The following is a 19,503-nucleotide window of genomic DNA, read 5'->3' on the forward strand; positions in this document are numbered from 1 at the left end:
TCACTTGTGTTTCCCACTTAGAGAAGTTCCTTTAGCATTTGTTGTAGAGCTGGTTTGGTGGTGCTGAATTCTCTTAGCTTTTGCTTGGTGTAAAGCTTTTGATTTCTCCATTGAATCTGAATGCGATCCTTGCTGGGTAGAGTAATCTTGGTTGTACGTTCTTCCCTTTCATCACTTTAAGTATATCATGCCACTCCCTTCTGGCTTGTAGAGTTTCTGCTGAGAAATCAGCTGTTAACCTTATGGGAGTTCCCTTGTATGTTATTTGTCATTTTTCCCTTGCTGCTTTCAATAATTTTTCTTTGTCTTTAATTTTTGCCAGTTTGATTACTATGTGTCTCGACCTGTTTCTCCTTGGGTTTATCCTGTATGGGACTCGCTGTGCTTCCTGGACTTGGGTGGCTATTTCGTTTCCCATGTTAGGGAATTTTTCGACTATAATCTCTTCAAATATTTTCTCTGGTCCTTTCTCTTCTCCTTCTGAGACCCCTGTAATGCGAATGTTGTTGCGTTTAATGTTGTCCCAGAGGTCTCTTAGGCTGTCTTCATTTCTTTTCATTCTTTTTTCTTTATTCTGTTCTGCAGCAGTGACTTCCACAATTCTGTCTTCCAGTTCACTTATCCGTTCTTCTGCCTCAGTTATTCAGCTATTGATTCTTTCTAGTGTAGTTTTCATTTCTGTTATTGTATTGTTCATCTCTGTTTGTTTGTTCTTTAATTCTTCTAGATCTTTGTTAAACATTTCTTGCATCTTCTTGATCTTTGCCTCCATTCTTTTTCCGAGGTCCTGGATCATCTTCACTATCATTATACTGAATTCTTTTTCTGGAAGGTTTCCTATCTCCATTTCATTTAGATGTTTTTCTGGGGTTTTATCTTGTTCCTTCATCTGGTACAAAGTCCTCTGCCTTTTCATCTTGTCTATCTTTCTGTGAATGTGGTTTTTGTTCCACAGGCTGCAAGATTGTAGTTCTTCTTTCTTCTGCTGTCTGCCCTCTGGTGGATGAGGCTATCTAAGAGGCTTGTGCAAGTTTCCTGATGGGAGGGGCTGGTGGTGGGCAGAGCTCAGTAAAACTTTAATCTGCTTGTCTGCTGACGGGTGGGGCTGGGTTCCCTCCCTGTTGGTTGTTTGGCCTGAGGCGACCCAACACTGGAGCCTACCTGGGCTCTTTGGTGCAGCTAATGGCAGACTCTGGGAGGGTTCACGCCAAGGAGTACTTCCCAGAACTTCTGCTGACAGTGTCCTTGTTCTCACGGTGAGGCACAGCCACCCCCTGCCTCTGCAGGAGACCCTCCTACACTAGCAGGTAGGTCTGGTTCAGTCTCCTGTGGGGTCACTGCTCCTTTCCCCTGGGTCCCGATGCGCACACTACTTTGTGTGTGCCCTCCAAGAGTGGAGTCTCTTTTTCCCTAGTCCTGTCCAAGTCCTGCAATCAAATCCCGCTAGCCTTCAAAGTCTGATTCTCTAGGAATTCCTCATCCCGTTGCTGGGCCCCCAGGTTGGGAAGCCTGACGTGGGGCTCAGAACCTTCACTCCAGTGGGAGGACTTCTGTGGTATAAGTGTTCTCCAGTTTGTGAGTCACCCACCCAGCAGTTATGGAATTTGACTTTACTGTGATTGCGCCCCTCCTACTGTCTCATTGCAGCTTCTCCTTTGTCTTTGCATGTGGGGTCTTTTTTGGTGAGTTCCAGTGTCTTCCTGTCAATGATTGTTCAGCAGTTAGTTGTGATTCCGGTGTTCTCGAAAGAGGGAGTGAGAATATGTCCTTCTACTCTGCCATCTTGAACCGATCTCAAGCCATGGTTTCTTAACCAGGTTCAGACTTCATCTAGACATGGAGCCCCTTGTTGGAAGAGGAGGCCACGCCCCCTTGAAGAACTCTGTAGAGATTCTAGAAATCTTCATCTAAGCCCCCTCCAGAGGGACCTGTGATCATTTACTAGAGTGGTCCAGTGTAGCCCACAGTCTACGTGGGGGCTTACAGCAGTCAGGGCCCATATTCCAATCACAGTGAACCCACCTGTGCTTACTTCTCCAGGTCCTGAATCGACTAGACACCCCTGGCAACTGGCAGAATCCCAACATCAGTTCTGTGACACATGGAGTAAGGTCTCCTGTTAGAGGCAGGAAGCCCCTGGAACTTACCTTTTCTGCCAGGAGAGTAAAACAGCTGCCATCAGTTTCTGTATAAATAATCGAAAGAGGAGTCACCTTGCCAAAGGGAGCATTCATTCTTAGAAAGCAGCACGGCCTAGTCTCATGTGAGGGGAGCGCTGGCCTCTTTTAATGAACATTTGGCCCGGCTCCTTTCAAAGTAATAATGTGCCTTTATTGTGCTACGGAGCATTTGGTCCCTCCCTGAACCAGGGTCAACAGAAAAATAAAGATTTTTTTTCTTATTCTCAAATGACTCCCCTGTAGGGGAGGGGGAATTTCTCCAATTATCTTACTGCAGCTCATCCCTAATTCGTAGATTCATTGCTTCCTTCTTCATTCAGCAAGCTCTCAGAGGGCCTAACCCCTGCCCGCCAGGCCTGTGCAGGGCACAGAGGGGGCGGGGATAGAAGAGCAAGCCAGGCTCTTAAAAGAAGGCAAGGCAGATAGGAAGCAATTTCAGTGCAATAAACGCTACTACAGAACAGTGCTCGGGGGGAAAAGGGAGTCAAGGAGGTTTTCTGGAAAAGACGCTTCTTCAACTGGGTCTTTTTTAAAATGTTAATATTTAATATTAATAATATCTTACGGAAAAACCCAAACGAATTTTTGGCCAACCCAATACAATTTTTAAAGGTTACACTCCATTTACAATTTTTACAAAATGTTTGCGATATTCCCTGTGCTGTACAATATATTATTTTTTCTTTTCTTCTTTTAGATAGACTTCTTTTAAAATTTTATTATTTATTTACTTTTCTTTATTTTTTTGGCTGTGTCGGGTTTTAGTTGTGGCACTAGGGGACTTCACTGAGGCATGTGGGATCTTTCATTGTGGCGTGGGCTTCTCTCTAGTTGTGGCGTGCAGGTTTTCTCTCTCTAGTTGTGGTGCACCGGCTCCAGGGCACGTGGGTTCTGTGTTTGTGGTGCACGGGCTCTCTCTTTGAGGCGTGTGAGCTCAGTAGTTGTGGCATGCGGGCTTAGTTGCCCTGCAGCACGTGGGATCTTAGTTCCCCGGCCAGGGATCAAACCAACATCCCCTACATTGGAAGGTGGATTCTTTACCACTGGACCACCAGGGAAATCCCTGTACAATATATTCTTGTGGCGTATTTTAAACCTAATAGTTTGTACCTCTTACTCTCCCACCTCTGTATTGTCCCTGCCCCCTCCCCTCTCCCCACTGGTAACCACTAGTTTGTTCTCTACATCTGTGTGTCTACCTCTTTTTTGTTATATTCACTAATTTATTGTATTTTTTAAAGTGCATATAAGTGATATCATACAGTATTTGTCTTTCTCTGCCCGACTTATTTCCCTTAGCATAGTACCTTCCAAGTCCATCCATGTTGCTGCAAAGATTTCATTCTTTTTTATGGCTGAGTAGTATTCCATTGTATGTATATATACCACATCTTCTTTATCCATTCATCTGTTGATGGACACTTAGGTTGCTTCCATATCTTGGCAGTTGTAAATAATGCTGCTATGAACACTGGGTGGCACGTATCTTTTTGAATTAGTGTTTTTGTTTTTTTTAGATATATATACACAGGAGTGGAATTGCTGGGTCATACGGTACTTCTATGTTTAGTTTTTTTGAGAAAACTCCATACTGTATTCCAAAGTGGCTGCCACCAATTTACATGCCCACTAACAGTGTATGAGGGTTCCCTGTTCTCCACATCCTTCCAACACTCAGCTGGGTCTTGAAGAGCCAGTAGGTGCTGCCTGGAAGGACAGTGGAGAGAGAGCACAGAATGTCCGAAGGCATGAAGACCAGAGAGAACAAGGCATAGTCAGGAGGGAGGAGAGAGCTCGTGGGGATGGGGGTGGGAGGTGCAGAGGCACAGGAGACCGGAGAGGGCAGTGAGGGCCAGATCACCAGCCTTGCCCAGCCAGCTTGAGAAGCTTGGAAATGTGGAATATCCAGGCTTGGCCCCTGTAGCTCAGGGCCTGCATTGTTGTCTGAGACTGACACTTTAAAGGTGGAGGGGAGAGGGACAGCACATACCCTTCGAGGAGCCAGAGGATAAGTCTTTGAGGAGAGTCCTTCCTACTTCTCCGTTCTTCCCTTCAGCATCTTTTCCCAGGGCTTCCACCAAAATGCAAGGTAGGTATAGCAGCCACCTGTGCAGACTGCCACCTTGTGGACGATACAGGGATTACAGATCTAGATATGACTTCCTCATTCCTTAGTTCAATATACTGTAGTATTTCTTAATAATTCAGATGAGCCAAAGTGCTGGGATAAGGTGCCCTTTGTTTGAGGGGAGGACAAAAATGCATACAGACAATCACCGAATGCTCAGAGGTGTGAGTCTACCTGAAGCAGTGGGGTCGGTGAGAAGATGTGGGTAGGCTTCACAGAGGTGACATCTGAGCTGGGTCAGGTAGGGAGCAAGGGTCTTTAGAGACCACCTCTGACATCCTCACTTTACAGAGAGGGAGACTGCAGCCCAGGGTAGGAAGGGACTCGCTCAAAATCAGAGTCCTTCAGGTGGGTGTCCCAGGCCAGGGCCCCTTTTCTTGTGCATGGTTGGCCTCCAGTTAAAATGGGTCCCCCTCCCAGTGCCAGAAATGGCCTTTGCAGAATCTGATCTGCTGCGCCTCCCTGTCCCCGGGCAGCCCCATCCCAGCAGTTTGTCCAGCCTGCCTGTTGCTGCAGTAATCGCTTCCCTCGTTCTCTGCACTCCGCCTGTGAAGAATTGCAAAGCACTGAAACCCTCCCCAGGGAGGACACTGTACTTAAGCCAGGGTCTTGGCTGACCTGGGAAGACGGTGGGTGTCTCCAGGGCATCTACCCTCAGGGACTACCATACTTCTCAGTACACAGGTACTTTGTAAATTTTGTGACCTGAATGAATGGGTGAGGTCAGGGAAGGGGAGGTGGGTGGCACCTGAGAGGTCAGTCAGATGTCTTGTGGACTTCTCCAGAGCTGAGTCTAGTCTGGGAAGATAAATTGGGGCCAGGTCACAAAGGCCACTGAACGTTCTCCCAGAGAAGGAGTTTGTCTTGCATTTGTCTTTCTTCTGCCAGCAGAGGGAGCCAGGCCTGTTTGTGACAGAGGAGGGACAGGATGGGAATATAGGATAGCTTCATTCTTTTTCAAAGTGAGAAATATTGTCCCTAGTCAAGGGTCATACCCATTGATATTACTTAGGGAAGAAATTGCCCTGCCCTAGATCTTCCAGATATTTTGGTTCTTTTTTTCTAAATTAAATAATTAAGCCATATGTCTATAGAATAAATAGAGGCTGTCATGTGATAAGCTCCCAACACTCGGGAAACAAGCATGGCCTTTGTGATGCACTGCTGAATTTCCTTGTGTCATGTCTCCAGAACCCTGGACCCTGATAAACACAGGGCTTAAATAGAGTAAGTCTTCCTAACCTGGGTTCTCGTGTAGTCATCTCTTTCCTCACGTTCTGCCAACTGCAGCACCATTACATGGCTCCCGGAAAGAGGTCTCTAGGGGAGTGCTTAGGGCTCTGTTCTATTAAATGTTTTTATCAATAACCTGGATGAACTCAGCGAAAGTGTTCAAATGCCCGAGTAGTTCAAAAAGGAATTAATGTACATTGGATAGAAGAAGCGGTATTCAAAAAGGCTTGCAGAGGTTAGAATGGCAGAGAGAAATCAAATGTTGAACTGTCCTACAGACACATGTCAAGTTCTGCATTTAGACTCGACACTAAAATGAGAAAGCATGAGGGGGAAATTGAAATGGATTACACAGGGTTGTCTCCAGGTTCAAAGAGGCCATGTCTGGAACATGGTAGCCACTTAGAAATGGTTCCTTATTACTGTGAATGAAACTGTGCTGAACTGAAGCATTTTACAACAAGAGTCTTGGCTTTTCTCCCACTTTAACATGGCCATCTTCCTAACTCCCCTGGGCAGTCAGTGGCAATTCAATAGTGACTCATCCTTAATGGTGTGAAGAGAGCAATTGTAGAATTGTGACGGAAGTAACCAGGAGAATCCAAGAATTTAAAATATCCATTTGAAGCCTGGGCAGTGGAGCCAGGAAGCACCTGGCAGATGAGCAGTCACAGAAGAGGTGGCATCTCCATGTGCCTGAAGGAGGAGAGCTTTACACGTCTTTTCTCTGAATGATGCGGCATGGGTGTACCGAGAACTGCTTCTTCTGGGAAGGAGAGGGCCTGGTTTCAGAGGAAACACATTGACCATGTTTCTTTGTTTGCAGGTGTCCAGTAAGAGAGTTATGTTGTACTGATCCTCATATTTCTCTGTCTTTTTCGTTTTTCTTTCATCATTTTCAATTTTGAAAACAAGCATTTGTGGGGCCTCCCCTGTCTCCCAGGCGTCATGGCGAATCAGGCCTAGTCCTGGCTTCCAAGCTACCGTGATCTAATAGGGGGACTGGGACCTGGGCACAATTAACTGGGATGTGACCGTCTGCTCAACTTTCCAGTTGGCACTCGGTGGAGAGCAGGCGCCCTCTAATTGCTCATGCTCGTTGAGGGCTTGCTGTGTGTCAGGCACCCTCCTGAGCATTTTATATTAGTTCATTTCAACCTCATCTGTCATGAAGTAGGTGTAGCTTGTCTCAGATAAAACCGAGGATCAGAGGGGTTAACAACATAACGTGGCCAAAATTACAGCTGGTAAGTGGTGGAGTTGGCCCCAAAGTCCACACTCTGTACCACTGCCCCAGGCTGCTTCTCCACAAATATGTGCTAAATGGACGAATAAAGAAGGCCTCAATATGTGCCATAAAAGAGATGTAGGCCAAGCCAAGAGAAGTAAGATTACACCATGGCGATCAGGATATTATGCTTGAGGTGGGACTTAATGAATGAAAAACCATGGTGATAAGCAGGTGGGAGGCACCGTTCTAGGCAGGAGTAAAGGGATCAAGGTGAGCAAACACACATGGCCTGAATTGTCGGTTATGCTGCCTATTCACTGCCTCCAGGACCCCCTCCCACTCCATCAGAGCTGATTAGACCCGGGGTGTTAGGGACGGAATTGTGTCCCCTCCCAAATTCATATGTTGAAGCCCTAACCTCCAGTGGCTTAGAATGTGACTTTATTGGGAGACGGGGCCTTTAAGAGGTAATTAAGTTACAACAAGGCCATTGGGGCAGCCTGATGCAATCTGACTGGTGTCCTTATAAGAAGAGATTAGGACATAGAGATGCTAGGGTGCAGGTGCACAGAGGAAAGACCACGTGAGGACACAGCGAGAGGGCAGCCGTCTGTAAGCCAAGGAGAGGCCTCAGGAGAAACCACACTTGCAGACACCTTGATTTTGGACTTCCATCTTCTGGAACTGTGAGAAAATAAAGTTCTGGTTTAAACCACCCAGTACATGGTATTTTGTTATGGGGGTCCTAGCAAACTTATACGAGGGGTGTAGGACTGAGCCAGAGACAGGAAGGCATAGACTGGCTGTGACCGCCTGGGAAAAAGAAGAACTGGGGCAGATCTTTTCTCTTAGCAGTTAGAACTGGGGAACCCTGGGAAGGAGCCAGTGGACTTTGGGGGTAGAGGTTGAAAGGATACTATGAACTAAAGTCAGGATGGTGGTGAGTTAAAACCCCAAGAGAGCAGAAACCCTAAGGAAGCAAAGGGGCTGAGTCAGAGAGAGGAAAGATTGAAGAAAAAGGCCAAAAAAGGAGAGAGACAAGAGAAAGACCACTTGGCCACAGAGGGGAGGAACCTTTCCCAAGAGTGGCTTCAGTCTCCAACACCTTCCCTGGTTGGGCCCCAGCCCTTGCAGGGGAGGAATTGGAAACCCCTTTAACTCCAGGCAACTCCAGTGGATCTCTGTTCCTTGTTCCCTAAAGAGCCAGAGTAACATGAAAGGCCATGTTTAGGGATGGATAAGCAACTTTGAAAAAAATATAGATGGAAACCAGTGGAGATGAGGCTGGAAAAGAGGGTTGAAGCAACTTCTTGGAGGGTTTGGAAAGCCAGGGTTGGGAGAGCAGACCATGGAGGACATTTGGCAAGTCTGAGCTGTGCTTTAGGGAGATGCGTAAGCATCTTAGTCTGCACTAAGCATGGAGACTGGGGGCTGCAGGCCTGTTAGAGAGCATTTGTGTTGGTCCAGGCAGGAGGTGGTGAGGGCTGCAACTGCGGCAGTAGCAGTGTGAATGGAAAGGAAGTTGTATTGATTCGGATAAGGACCAGCTGCTCTAACAAACAAACTCCAAAGCATATAATGGCTCTTACATAATAGAAGATTATTCCTTATTTGTGTAAACTCTCAAATGGCTATTCCTAGTCTCCTCAAGTGTTGATTCAGGGACCCAGGCTCTTTCCATGTTGTGGCTCCACCATTCTGAACACCACCTCCAGACTGGCAGAAGGGAAAAGAGGAATGAGCCCTCTGACATCCAAGGGATGGATAAGAGCCACCAGGAGGCAGAACGAATGAGGCGAGAGAAGGGGAGGAGCCACAGACAACTCATGGGTAATAGGAGCGTGATGTTGCCACTAACTGGCCTGGCAGCTGACGGATGCGGTGAATCAACAGACGAGAGCACCTGGGGTCTAGTTCCCATTTGGCTCGGGATGATCATTTGGGAGCAGGGTGGCCGTTTAGAATCCATGGGCCATTCTAGTAACTGGGAAATCTTAACACACTTCTCAGCAGCAAGAGTCCTGCTCTGCCCCGGTCAGGACTTGACCGTTCCTTAGCTTCCTGCATCTCTCTGGGTGTTATTTGGTTCTCGGTCCCACTGATGAGTGTTTAGTTCTTGTTCTGTGTCTCAAGGTCAGACTCCTGAAAGAGATGACCTGTTGGACAGAATGTCCATCACGGATGGCAGATTGATACGGTTTATGACTGGCTGCCCTTGGGTCAGGCACTCAGCTTTGGTCCAATGAGCAGCGCTCTGGGGCACAGAATTGCATGGCACCAGCATGGATGCTCACACCCTTGGCACAGCTCTGTGGACGTGGCAGGCTTTCTCAGGCTAGTCCTCTTAGTGTACTTCCCTTCCTTAAGCCTCCGTCTTCTCATCCTTAAAATCAAGAACTTGGACCATATGATGCTCACAAGTCCTCCACATTCTGTGCTGTGTTAGCTAGGGCAACACCAGCTGCTGTAACAAATAAGCTGGCACTTCACTGGCTTATTACAACAGACCTTTATTTCTTGCTTATGGACAGTTGGTGTAGAGGACAGCTTCCTCTACATGGTGATTCAGGGACTCAGGCTCCTTCCCATCCCATTCCTTTAGGGCCTTTGAGTCCTAAACCAGCAGGTGCGGGAAGGAGAGGGTAGAAAAAACACACTTGCTTCTTAACTGTCTTAGCCCAGAAGTACCACACATCACTTCTGCTCACATCCCATTGGTAGCCTTGATCCTGTGTTTATTCCTAGACTCCTGGGTGGGCTGGGGAGTATGCCCCCTGGCTGGGCAGGTCCTTGCCAGCAACAGCTTCACTTTATGGCAAGGGAGCAGGAATTCCTTGTGGACAGCTAGCCCCGGTTCTGCCACATGGGTGGGGTTCAGTTTTGAACTTGTCTCCAGCCACTTCTCCCAGCAAATTGTCTTTTTTCCAAGGAGAATCTTGAAGCTAGTGGTGCTAGTTTCCTAGTTTATTGCCTTGAGGCAGAGTCCTACTTTATTGCCTGTAATAATTCTTACAGCTAGCCGAAGAGGCCTCAACTCCTGGGCAAAGCTCCAGTAGCCCAAGGTGCCAGTGCCCACAGCCAGTGAGAGGCAGCAAGAGTCTTGGAGAGAGGAACTAGGAGGGCAGTTCCTGCTTTTGCATGAGAAAGCATGGGAAGGGCGGTAGAGCAGAAGAATAGCCAGTAGTGTTCCCAAACAAGGAAGGAGGCCACCCACTTGCTGTCATTTCTCTGGTAAATATTTGACTGGATGTTTGCCTTTCGCTGAGGTTTTATTTTTGGGTTCTGGGCAGAACATCAGAATATCAGAAGCAGTCATCACCAAGAGGCAAGAGAAGCCCAAAGAACAGTCCAGAGAAGCAGATTGCTCACCAGAGCTGCAGGCAGTGCTTTTCTACCAAGATGCTTTCCTCAAACGCAAGGTGAGTTATCAGGGTCAGGCTTGAGACAAGTCATGCTGGACAACTGTATGTTCCTGGCAACTGTATTCTTCTCTTTTTTTTGGCCACATGCCCTGACCAGGGATTGAACCTGGGCCCCTGCCAGTGAGCGCACCGAGTCCTAACCACTGTACCGCCAGGGAGTTCCCCCTTTTTTTTCATTAAAAAAATTTTAATTGATGTATAGTTGAGGTACAGTACTAGTTACAGGTGTACAATGATTCACAGTTTTTAAATGAATACCCTCCAAATCCATCCATGTTGTTGCAAATGGCAAAATTTTGTTCTTTTTATGGCTGAATAGTATTCTATTGTACATATATGTTCCACATCTTCTTTATCCATTCATCTGTTGACGGACACTTAGGTTGCTTCTGTATCTTAGCTATTATGAATAGTGCTGCTATGAACATTAGGGTGCATGTATCTTTTCAAATAAGTGTTTTTGTTATTTTCTGATATATACCCAGGAGTGGAATTGCTGGGTCACATGGTAGTTCTATTTTTAGTTTTTTGCGAAACCTGGCAACTGTCTTCTTTGCTATGGTGATTCATGGAACCGGGAGGAGGGCATGGTTTACCTAATTTGTAGGCAGCTGGCACGATGGGTCGGTGGATAGATTTCTGTTCATCTTCAGTTTAGAGCCACAGAGTGGAGAGGGAAGAGCGCAGATATGGTGTTAGCAGACCTGGGCTTGAGTCCTGGCTCTGTAGTTTCTAGCAGATCTTAAAGCCTTGGTTTCCTCATCTATTAATCAGGTGTAATAACCCCTGTCCTACCTAACCCACAGCTTTGTGAAGATCATCTGAGAAAAGAGTGTGAAAGGACTTTGAGAGCTGTACAGTCCCACCTAGAAGCATTCTCACTCAAACATATAAACTTAAACACCTCATTTTAAATGATCCCAGAACTAAAAAAGCTGCTCAAAAATAGAACAAAAATTAGAGCCATCACTTTCTGGTGTCATAGTGTTCTCTGTTTAGATTGTCAAAGGATGTTACTGTGGGGAGGGAAAAATAATTTTCCCTTCTAGGGAAAGAACCCTTCTAGGTTCTTGACTGAGACACCCCTGTAATAAAAAGATTAACAGGAGAAAAACAAACAAATTTAATAATATGTATGCCTCCTGTATACAAGGGAGATACCCAGGAAAATAGAGTAACTCCCCCAAATGGCTGAAGCTGTCACCCTAAATACCATCTTCAGCTAAAGGCAAAAGAAAATGTTGGGGTTGAGGAGTTAGTTATAGGAGGTTATCAGGAAAAGCACAGTAAACAAGGGTAAGGTCATTATGCAGATTTAAACAATTGTTTTCTACATTGATAAGAGTTTCTAGAGATAAGGTCATCTTACCTTGTCTACCTTATCTACCATTCCTGGTACAGTGAGGAAGACACCCTTACAAACAAGAGATTTCCCCCATACATGTAAATGTCTCCTACAAAAGCTCCATTTTTAGAGCTTCCCCTATGTCTGCAGTTTCTTAAAATTAACCATGTTAAAATAATCCTTATGCTGAAGAGGCATATCTTGGGGTGACAAATTCTTCCCCTCTTCATCCCACCTTTGAAACTTCAAACAAGTTTCACAGTCCAGAAGCTGAGTTGACAAATTGCTCCATATCTCATTGAACCTGTCTCAGTAGTGAGAATAGGTCAGCTTAGTTAAACTGTTGTGTCTCATTTCAGGAGGTGGTCTTGCAGGTGTGCTCCCAGAGTTAGGCCTAGATAGTGCCAGTGGTCAGGTATTTATTAAGAGGCATTTCTATGGAAACGGAAGAAAACCAAAGCTTAATGGTTGGAGAAGACTCTAAACCACTTTCTGAGCCCAGGAGGCAGCCAGTCAAGAAGATTTTCTCTATGTTAGGGTTGAACCATCTTTTGCAGTTTGAGTGTCTCTGATGATGTCATCAGGTGTTCAGTTACACTTTCTGAGTGGCCCACAAAGCAACAGGCACAAGCGATGTCTAAATATGAGCTGTTATGGTGATTTCTCTGAAGTGTATATCAAGCCATTCACATTCAGTTTGCAGGGTTTCAGGGAAAAGGGCAGCTTTTGTTTTTAGTGATTCCAAGTCAAAAAGGTGGGAGAAAATTGGAAACATTAGTTTGGAGATTTGTAGCCGGATATTTGAGGAAACTAGAATTCAGGATCCAGTCCAGTTTACGGGTAGAGAACAAAACCTCAGAGACAATTAACAGAACTAGAATCTTATCTACAAGTGTGTATTATAGTTTCTACTGAAACATAATTTTTCTAAAATCACCCTTATTTCTATCAAAGATAGCCAAATGAAGACTAATTTGTTCACAAAATAGGTCTAGTTTCAATAAACTTGTCCCGATTATTTGTGCAAGCGCAGCAAGAATAGCAATTGACCATGTAGGGTCTTTTAAATATTCTTTGCTGGCTTTTCATAAGGAATATCAGATTGAACTTTTTTTTTTGTTTGTTTGTTTGTTTTTGTGGTACGCGGGCCTCTCACTGTTGTGGCCTCTCCCATTGCGGAGCACAGGCTCCGGATGCGCAGGCCTAGCGGCCATGGCTCACGGGCCCAGCCACTCCGCGGCATGTGGGATCTTCCCGGACCGGGGCACGAACCCGTGTCCCCTGCATCGGCAGGCGGACTCTCAACCACTGTGCCACCAGGGAGGCCCCAGATTGAACTTTTAAAAGCATCTAGAGGAAAAAAAAAAAAAAAGCATCTAGAGGTCAGGAAGCCAAGCCAAAGACTTTCCATCAGACTTTGCCTTAATGCTTATAGATTTGAGTTGATTCCTCTCTTCTTGAGGTCCCCCAAGTATCCTGTACCTTCCAGGAAGGGACTTTCCTTACTAACCTGGTAAGACTGTCAGGAACCCTGAAAGCAAGGTACCAGGCTGTTTTTCCAAGGGGACTTATTGACTCTATAAACTCAGCCTTAATTATTTAAAACTGTCTTGTCATATCTGATTCTATGAATCTTCTCAAATCTGACATTCCAACCAAAGCTTTGATAATATAACAAATGTTTCCAGTTGTGCCCTGTTACAAGAAGAATAGATTCTCATTAACTTACGCAAATAAATATTTTTTCATAAAGAACATTCACTAAGCTTCCAAATTCTGAAGGGATCAGGTAGGGAGAAAAAGTAATTGTTTCATCCTTATTCACAAAGGTACACTTTATCAAATTGCTCTAAGTCATAGGTAGCTTAAGAGAAAAAGTTTCCTTAATATTAAAGAACGTAATCTGGAAAAACAAAACATTAAGGAACCAACAATGTTTCAGATAAAAAGTCATAAAATTATAATCATCATGATCAGTTCGTTCAGTCTGTTCTTAATTCTTGTTCTGCTTAAATCCAGGTTTTTCATCAGCTCTGGAGATTCTTACTCAGTTCAGTTTCATGATCTTTAAGTTATCAGAAATCTGTGCTTGCCAGAGTCCTTTCCGTGAATCTCCTTGAAGATGAAGCACACTTGCAAACACTTCTGCAAAAGCATCAGAGCAAAACAGTAACTTCTGTAAATGGCAAAGACTTAAAAGTGGCCATGGTTGAAGATCCGATTAGAGCTCATTACAATGCGATTGACAAAGAAATTTGGTTACCTCTGTAACAGACACCGTTCTAGTTATTATTAAGGTAATTACTAGAATTAATGACTGATTAACATTACACCAGACATATCAGAATTTTAGGAATTTCATACAATTTCTGGAATGCTTATATACCTATACAAATACAGCTTAAAGAAGGCTTAGTATTATGTCTTATTTGACAGTGCTTCCCATATAATTTAACATATCCATAAGCCTCTATCTCTCTGTCTTTAAGGAGAAGAAATCTTTTGGGATGTTCCAGGGGCCCTCTGGAAAATCCCCAAATTACTTCCATGTCAAAAAGACTTTAGTTAGAGTTTGATTTGGCAAAGTTTGTCAAAAATATCAAAAAGCTTGGACACTTGACTAACTAAGAATCACACTATGAAACAATACATAGTTGTCTATTTAACCAAAGTGACAATTAAAGATTTTAAAGGCAAATAGAGATTGTTACACAGTTGTGAGCAAAACTTATCTCTTTTAATACTGAGATGATTCAGTTCTCTTAAATAATCAAAGACCTGATTAAGACAACATGAAGCACAGGAAATTATTTTGATAAAACACCAAATCTTTGCTTTCTAGGCAGATTACTTAAGAGGTAAAGAAAAACCTTTCACAACTTCTTATCAGGAGAAGACCAATAGTCCAGTAGAACTTTGTCCTTTTAACAGATGAAAGAAAATCAAGTTCCAATTTTATATAAGTACACTATTGATATTAAGGCTTATTTTAAATACCCTTATAATAACAATTCAATTTCAGCCAGCTTGATTATACAACGTAAAATTCTCTTTCTCTCCCCCTTCAACTTTCTATATACATTTAGTTTATCCTTTATTTTCCACCTTCCCATTCTGAAATAACCAGCTTTACTTTAGGACAAAATCACTTTAATTTCCTTCAACAGAAATGCATCTCCATACATCATATCTTTTCTTAGGTAAAAATATATCTTACTTTTCTTGCATACAGAGTTGTTTCCCATATTATTTCTTGTAGCTTTAATTACATATATTAATTAGAATTCTTAACCCTTAGCAACCTTAACTTCTAGTGAAAACTAAGAAGTGAGCAGTTGTGAACTGTTACACCAGAATTCTGTAGACTGGCAAATTTATGAATACATTTCATAATTTTGAAGCATACACTTTTTCATAGTACAATCTTTCAATGTGGCACAAAACACATTTACTAATAAACCAAAATATCTTTAGTTTCTCTGTAATAAGAAGAGTTAGTAAACCTGTGTTCAGTAATTAATGTTTCACTGTTTCATCTTATTTGGAAATGATCTAGATATTCAATGAGATTCCATTATTTAACTTAGCTTAGCAAAACTTTAAGGTTTCAAGTTACCAAAAAGATTTTGGTAGCTATTTTTTTTTTTTTTTTTTTGCAGTACGCGGGCCTCTCACTGCTGTGGCCTCTCCCACCGCGGAGCACAGGCTCCGGATGCGCAGGCTCAGCGGCCATGGCCCACGGGCCCAGCTGCCCCACGGCACGTGGGATCCTCCCAGACCGGGGCATGAACCTGTGTCCCCCACACTGGCAGGTGGACTCCCAACCACTGCGCCACCAGGGAAGCCCTTGGTAGCTATTTTTAATTAGAATACCATACACATATTTATTACTGAAAAGTTCACCTGAAAACTCTTATCCCACTTACATCTATCTACATCACTTCTTCCCAACAATTATGTTTAGACTATTCACAAAAACCTAATGAGACATTAGACAAAGTCAGCCATCATCCCAAGCTATTTTCCTTGCTGACCAGTTTTGCAACAGAGATAACGTTATCTATGTACTTATGAGAGTTTTAGAATACCCAATCCTTACAAACACGTGTCCTTCAACCCACGTAAATAGAGCTATTTATACATTAATTTCGACACTACCATGTGGAGGTAGAGAGATATCACATCTCTACAACATACATGTATAAACATACATAAACATACAGACAGATGCAAACAAGACCTTATAACTATTGTTCTAAAATTTTAGCCATGAGACACATACAATAATACAAAACTCACTAGCTTATAAAAGAACAGTTGGATTCAAACTTTGTTTTGGCAGTTGTCACCTGCTCAGATGGCTAAAGCTTTTTACTAAGATTTGTGGGAGGACATTTAAGGTTTTTCATTAGTCTGATTTCCACATAGTTCCTTCTCTTTTGCTTCTGAAGAGAAACTTCTCCCTGAAGTTTGCTTTTCAAAGAATGGTTCTTAGGTCCCAGAGAAGATGAATGTAGAAAATCTACATCAAGAAGGCACAGAGAAAGTACTCAAGTTTTCTCCAAGGAGTTTTGGGGTATATTTGCCTATTATTAGAGGTCTAGAGTAATTACTATTTAAAATTGTCCTTTTTCTTAAGTGCAGTACAACTCTGTTTCTGAAATCCCAATATCTACAAGCATTTTAAGATGAAAAGGGGAGATTTGGGGATTGATAAGGCTAGGTAGACTTTGAATTGTTTCTAGAGCCACATTTCTGGTTTTGTAGAGATTTGCAAGACAAAGACAATTGTTTTCTATTTCAGAGAATTGGGTTGTAACCTGAATATCAAGAGACTGACCCACCCATCCAACTAAACTTGCTGCTTTGTATAAGGGTGATTTCCTACTGAGATGGAGATCAAAAGATTTCTACATTAGAGAGCTTCAGGGTTTAATAGACTGAAAAAGCCTGTCTAAGGTGTTTTAAACAAAGGCCTTATTTCTGAGTGCATATTCAACCTTGGACCAATTCACCTTAGGGGGGAAAGCCTCTACAATTGCTCTGTCAGCCTCTGAATATCAGCCTCTATTGAACCATTTCCAAGTCATTTGCAGGAGGGCCTGGGAGAGATTCTGGCTGTCTGATTCCTCTGTGAGGTTTTTTTTTCCCAGGGGCCCGCCTGGCTTGTCTGCTAACTACGGTATAATCATGCGTGGGAAGAATACCCCTTAACAGCCAATCTAGGTCTCTGTGAGTGGGGTTGTGAATGGTCACTGATCTTTCCAACTCCTCTCTTAGTTTGGTAGGATCTTCTGAAAGTAGAGGTAAAAGGGCTTTGTAATTGAGAAGATCTGCGTTTACTTCACCTCGCTAAAGCTTTATCCTTGAAGTTGGAATAATAGTCCATGCTGCATAGGTTATAAAAAGACTGAGATAATAACTGTAAAGACCATACATAGCCCAATGTCCAGCATGTGATAAACCTTCAATGAACGATAGCTATTATTATTTTACTAAGTGAAAATAAATGAAAATGAATGTTGCTTTGCTGGACAGTTAAGAATGGTAGGGAGCAGAACATGAGCTTTTGTCTTCTTCAATCACCAATTTTTTGCATGGTAACTCTGTCTGAAGTTGTCAGATAGGCTTGAAAACATTCCCATACACTCCCTCCGAAAGGAGGGTACCTACCAGGTGCAGACCATTCCTCTCAGTACAGTAAGCTCAAAATGAATGGGCAAGGTCAAGGCAAAGGAAAATAAACAGAGATCTGGACACACAGAAGAGAAAACAGAGAGGCCCTGGGAGACGATGGAATAAAGACAGGCCAGACACAAAAGGTCAATCAATATCTCATCTTAAAATTAGCACCCGTGGGGACTTCCCTGGCGGTCCAGTGATTAAGACTCCACCCTTCCAATGCAGGGGGTGCGGGTTGGATCCCTGGTCCGGGAACTGAGATCCCACATGCCGAGCGGTGCAAAAAAAAAAAAAAAAATTAGCACTTGTATTTGAGTCCCACTGTGGACAAGTGCCAGGCTCCCTCTGACCTGTGCTCTCTGATGATCCAGTGAGACCTTGGGATGAGAGTGCTTTATAAACTGTAAAGCACTGTTATTTCCCGCAGTGCCCTGCTCAGAACAGGGGAAGATCTCGCAGCCCCTCTGCCCTGGGGGAGAGCTCTGTTCCCAACTTGACTGAGCTGATTCTGTCTCTCTGAGTCAGTTAACCAGGTGGTGGTGGAGCCAAGGCACCCAGCCAGGGTGTCCAGCTCTTTGGTACTGTGGCTCCTGTGTCTCTCGGTGACGCCAGTGTCCGCCCCCCCCTCCCCCGGGAGGGGCCCCAGGGTCTGCTGGGGGCCAAGCTGCTGCTTGGAATCCTCCACTCCCACCTCGTGGAATAGCGTCTGTGGGAGGGAGTTGTAGGGAAGGTGGAAGCAGGCCTGAGAACCAGCAAGCATGGTGCTTCCCAGTTAACAAAGCACCATTCATACCCATTCTCTAATGATCTAGGGAAGTAGATCACACCCATTCTACAGATGAAGCAACCAAGGCTTCAGGAGGAGAAATGATTCACCCCAGGTCGCAAGGTCTCTGACTCCAAATCCCAGGCTTTTCCTCTGGGCAGATCTGAGGACCCACATGGGCATGAAAACCCACCTATACACACTGTCTGGTGGAGGTTACCAACCAGAGCCGAGAATTCCTACCTGTAAAGCAAGGTCCAAATGGATGGGAGTAGTCAAGGCAAAGAAGCAGAAAACAGATTTGGACACACAGAGAAGACAGAGGCCCTGGGGAAAAAATAGAATCAAAAAAGGGTATCAATGTGTGTTTCATTATGGAACTTCCCCTGATTCTCAGAGAGTCACTGAAAGTGACAGACAGGGACAAACCAATAGGCAATAAGAGAGAGAAGCACAGAAAGACACATGGAACTTTCTGAGAAGGCTGTCAGAGGCAAGCCTAGGGGGATGGAGGAGCTGGGAGGAAAACAGAAGGGACCGTCAGCAAGGTGGCAGCCTGTGTGGGTTTTGTGATAGTCGTGGACTTTATTTTAAAAATTTAAACTTTTTATTATGGATGTGTACATATTTATACAAGAGAAGAGAGAATAATATAAAGAACGCCCTATTCCCATCACCCAGCTCCAACAATTGTCAACACGTGGGCAGTCCCCTGGACACCCCTGCCCACTCCCCCTCCTCAGACAGCCTGTCATTTCCTCATGGATTCATCTTGAGAGGGAGTTTGCTTTCCCCCACACCATTCTTAAAGCTGTGCGTACACCAATGACCTGCACACACATCCACTCGCAAATCTTCACAAGCCCCTGCAATTCTCATGTCTTTGTGCCGAAAGAACTCACACTGCCCTGGCCGTAGGAACAGAAAAATTCACTGAAGAGTCATGGAGGATGACAGCTATCAGTTACTTACATGGTCATCTACGTTGCCAGGGTTCAAGTCCTGGCTCCACTGTTCACTGGCTGGGTGAGCTTGGATGAGTTTCCTCATCTTCTGGAGCCTCAGTTTTCTCATCTGTGAAATGGGGTGATGATAGTACCTCTCACAGGCCTGTTGTGAAGCTGAAATTAGTTAATAAAAGCATAACCCTTAAGGTATAGCTTGGTGCACAGTAGGCCCTTGAGAAACATTAGCTTTCCATCCATCCATTTAGGAAACGTTAGTGGGCACCTGCTGTTGCCACATGTTGGGCCAGGAGCTGTGCACATGAGAAGAATGAGGAAGGTCCCTGCCCCCTAGTATCTCCCCATCCAGTGGGGGACACAGACGCATGAAAAGACTTTTCCATACAGTGGGCTGGCTGCTGTGACTGTGGGCTGAGTCCCAAGCAGTCCAACCTTCTCAATTTGCAAGTGACCAAACTGAGACCACGGGCCCCCCTGAGCCTAAGGAGCCACAGCACTTAGCAGCAGAGCTGGGTGGCCTCGAAATGGTTTTTCCTGGCCAGTCACCTTCA

The 19,503-nt window shown here is 44.4% G+C and overlaps 1 protein-coding gene across 2 annotated transcripts in view; it reads left to right on the forward strand.

Moving 5' to 3' along the window:
- The first annotated feature begins 10,096 nt into the window (after positions 1-10,096).
- Positions 10,097-19,503, forward strand: part of LOC114883962 (stimulated by retinoic acid gene 6 protein-like) — a 53,485-nt gene continuing 44,078 nt past the window's right edge. For both annotated transcript variants that reach the window (XR_003790740.1, XM_029202329.1), the window contains exon 1: positions 10,097-10,191. Coding sequence is in view for 1 of the 2 variants with exons in the window: in XM_029202329.1 (XP_029058162.1) it covers positions 10,172-10,191 (20 nt within the window). In the remaining variant the exon portion in view is untranslated. The remainder of the gene's footprint in view (positions 10,192-19,503) is intronic.

Source organism: Monodon monoceros, unplaced genomic scaffold, assembly GCF_005190385.1.
Source record: "Monodon monoceros isolate NGI ecotype Baffin Bay Population unplaced genomic scaffold, NGI_Narwhal_1 Super_Scaffold_5, whole genome shotgun sequence".
Classification (NCBI taxonomy): domain Eukaryota; kingdom Metazoa; phylum Chordata; class Mammalia; order Artiodactyla; family Monodontidae; genus Monodon; species Monodon monoceros.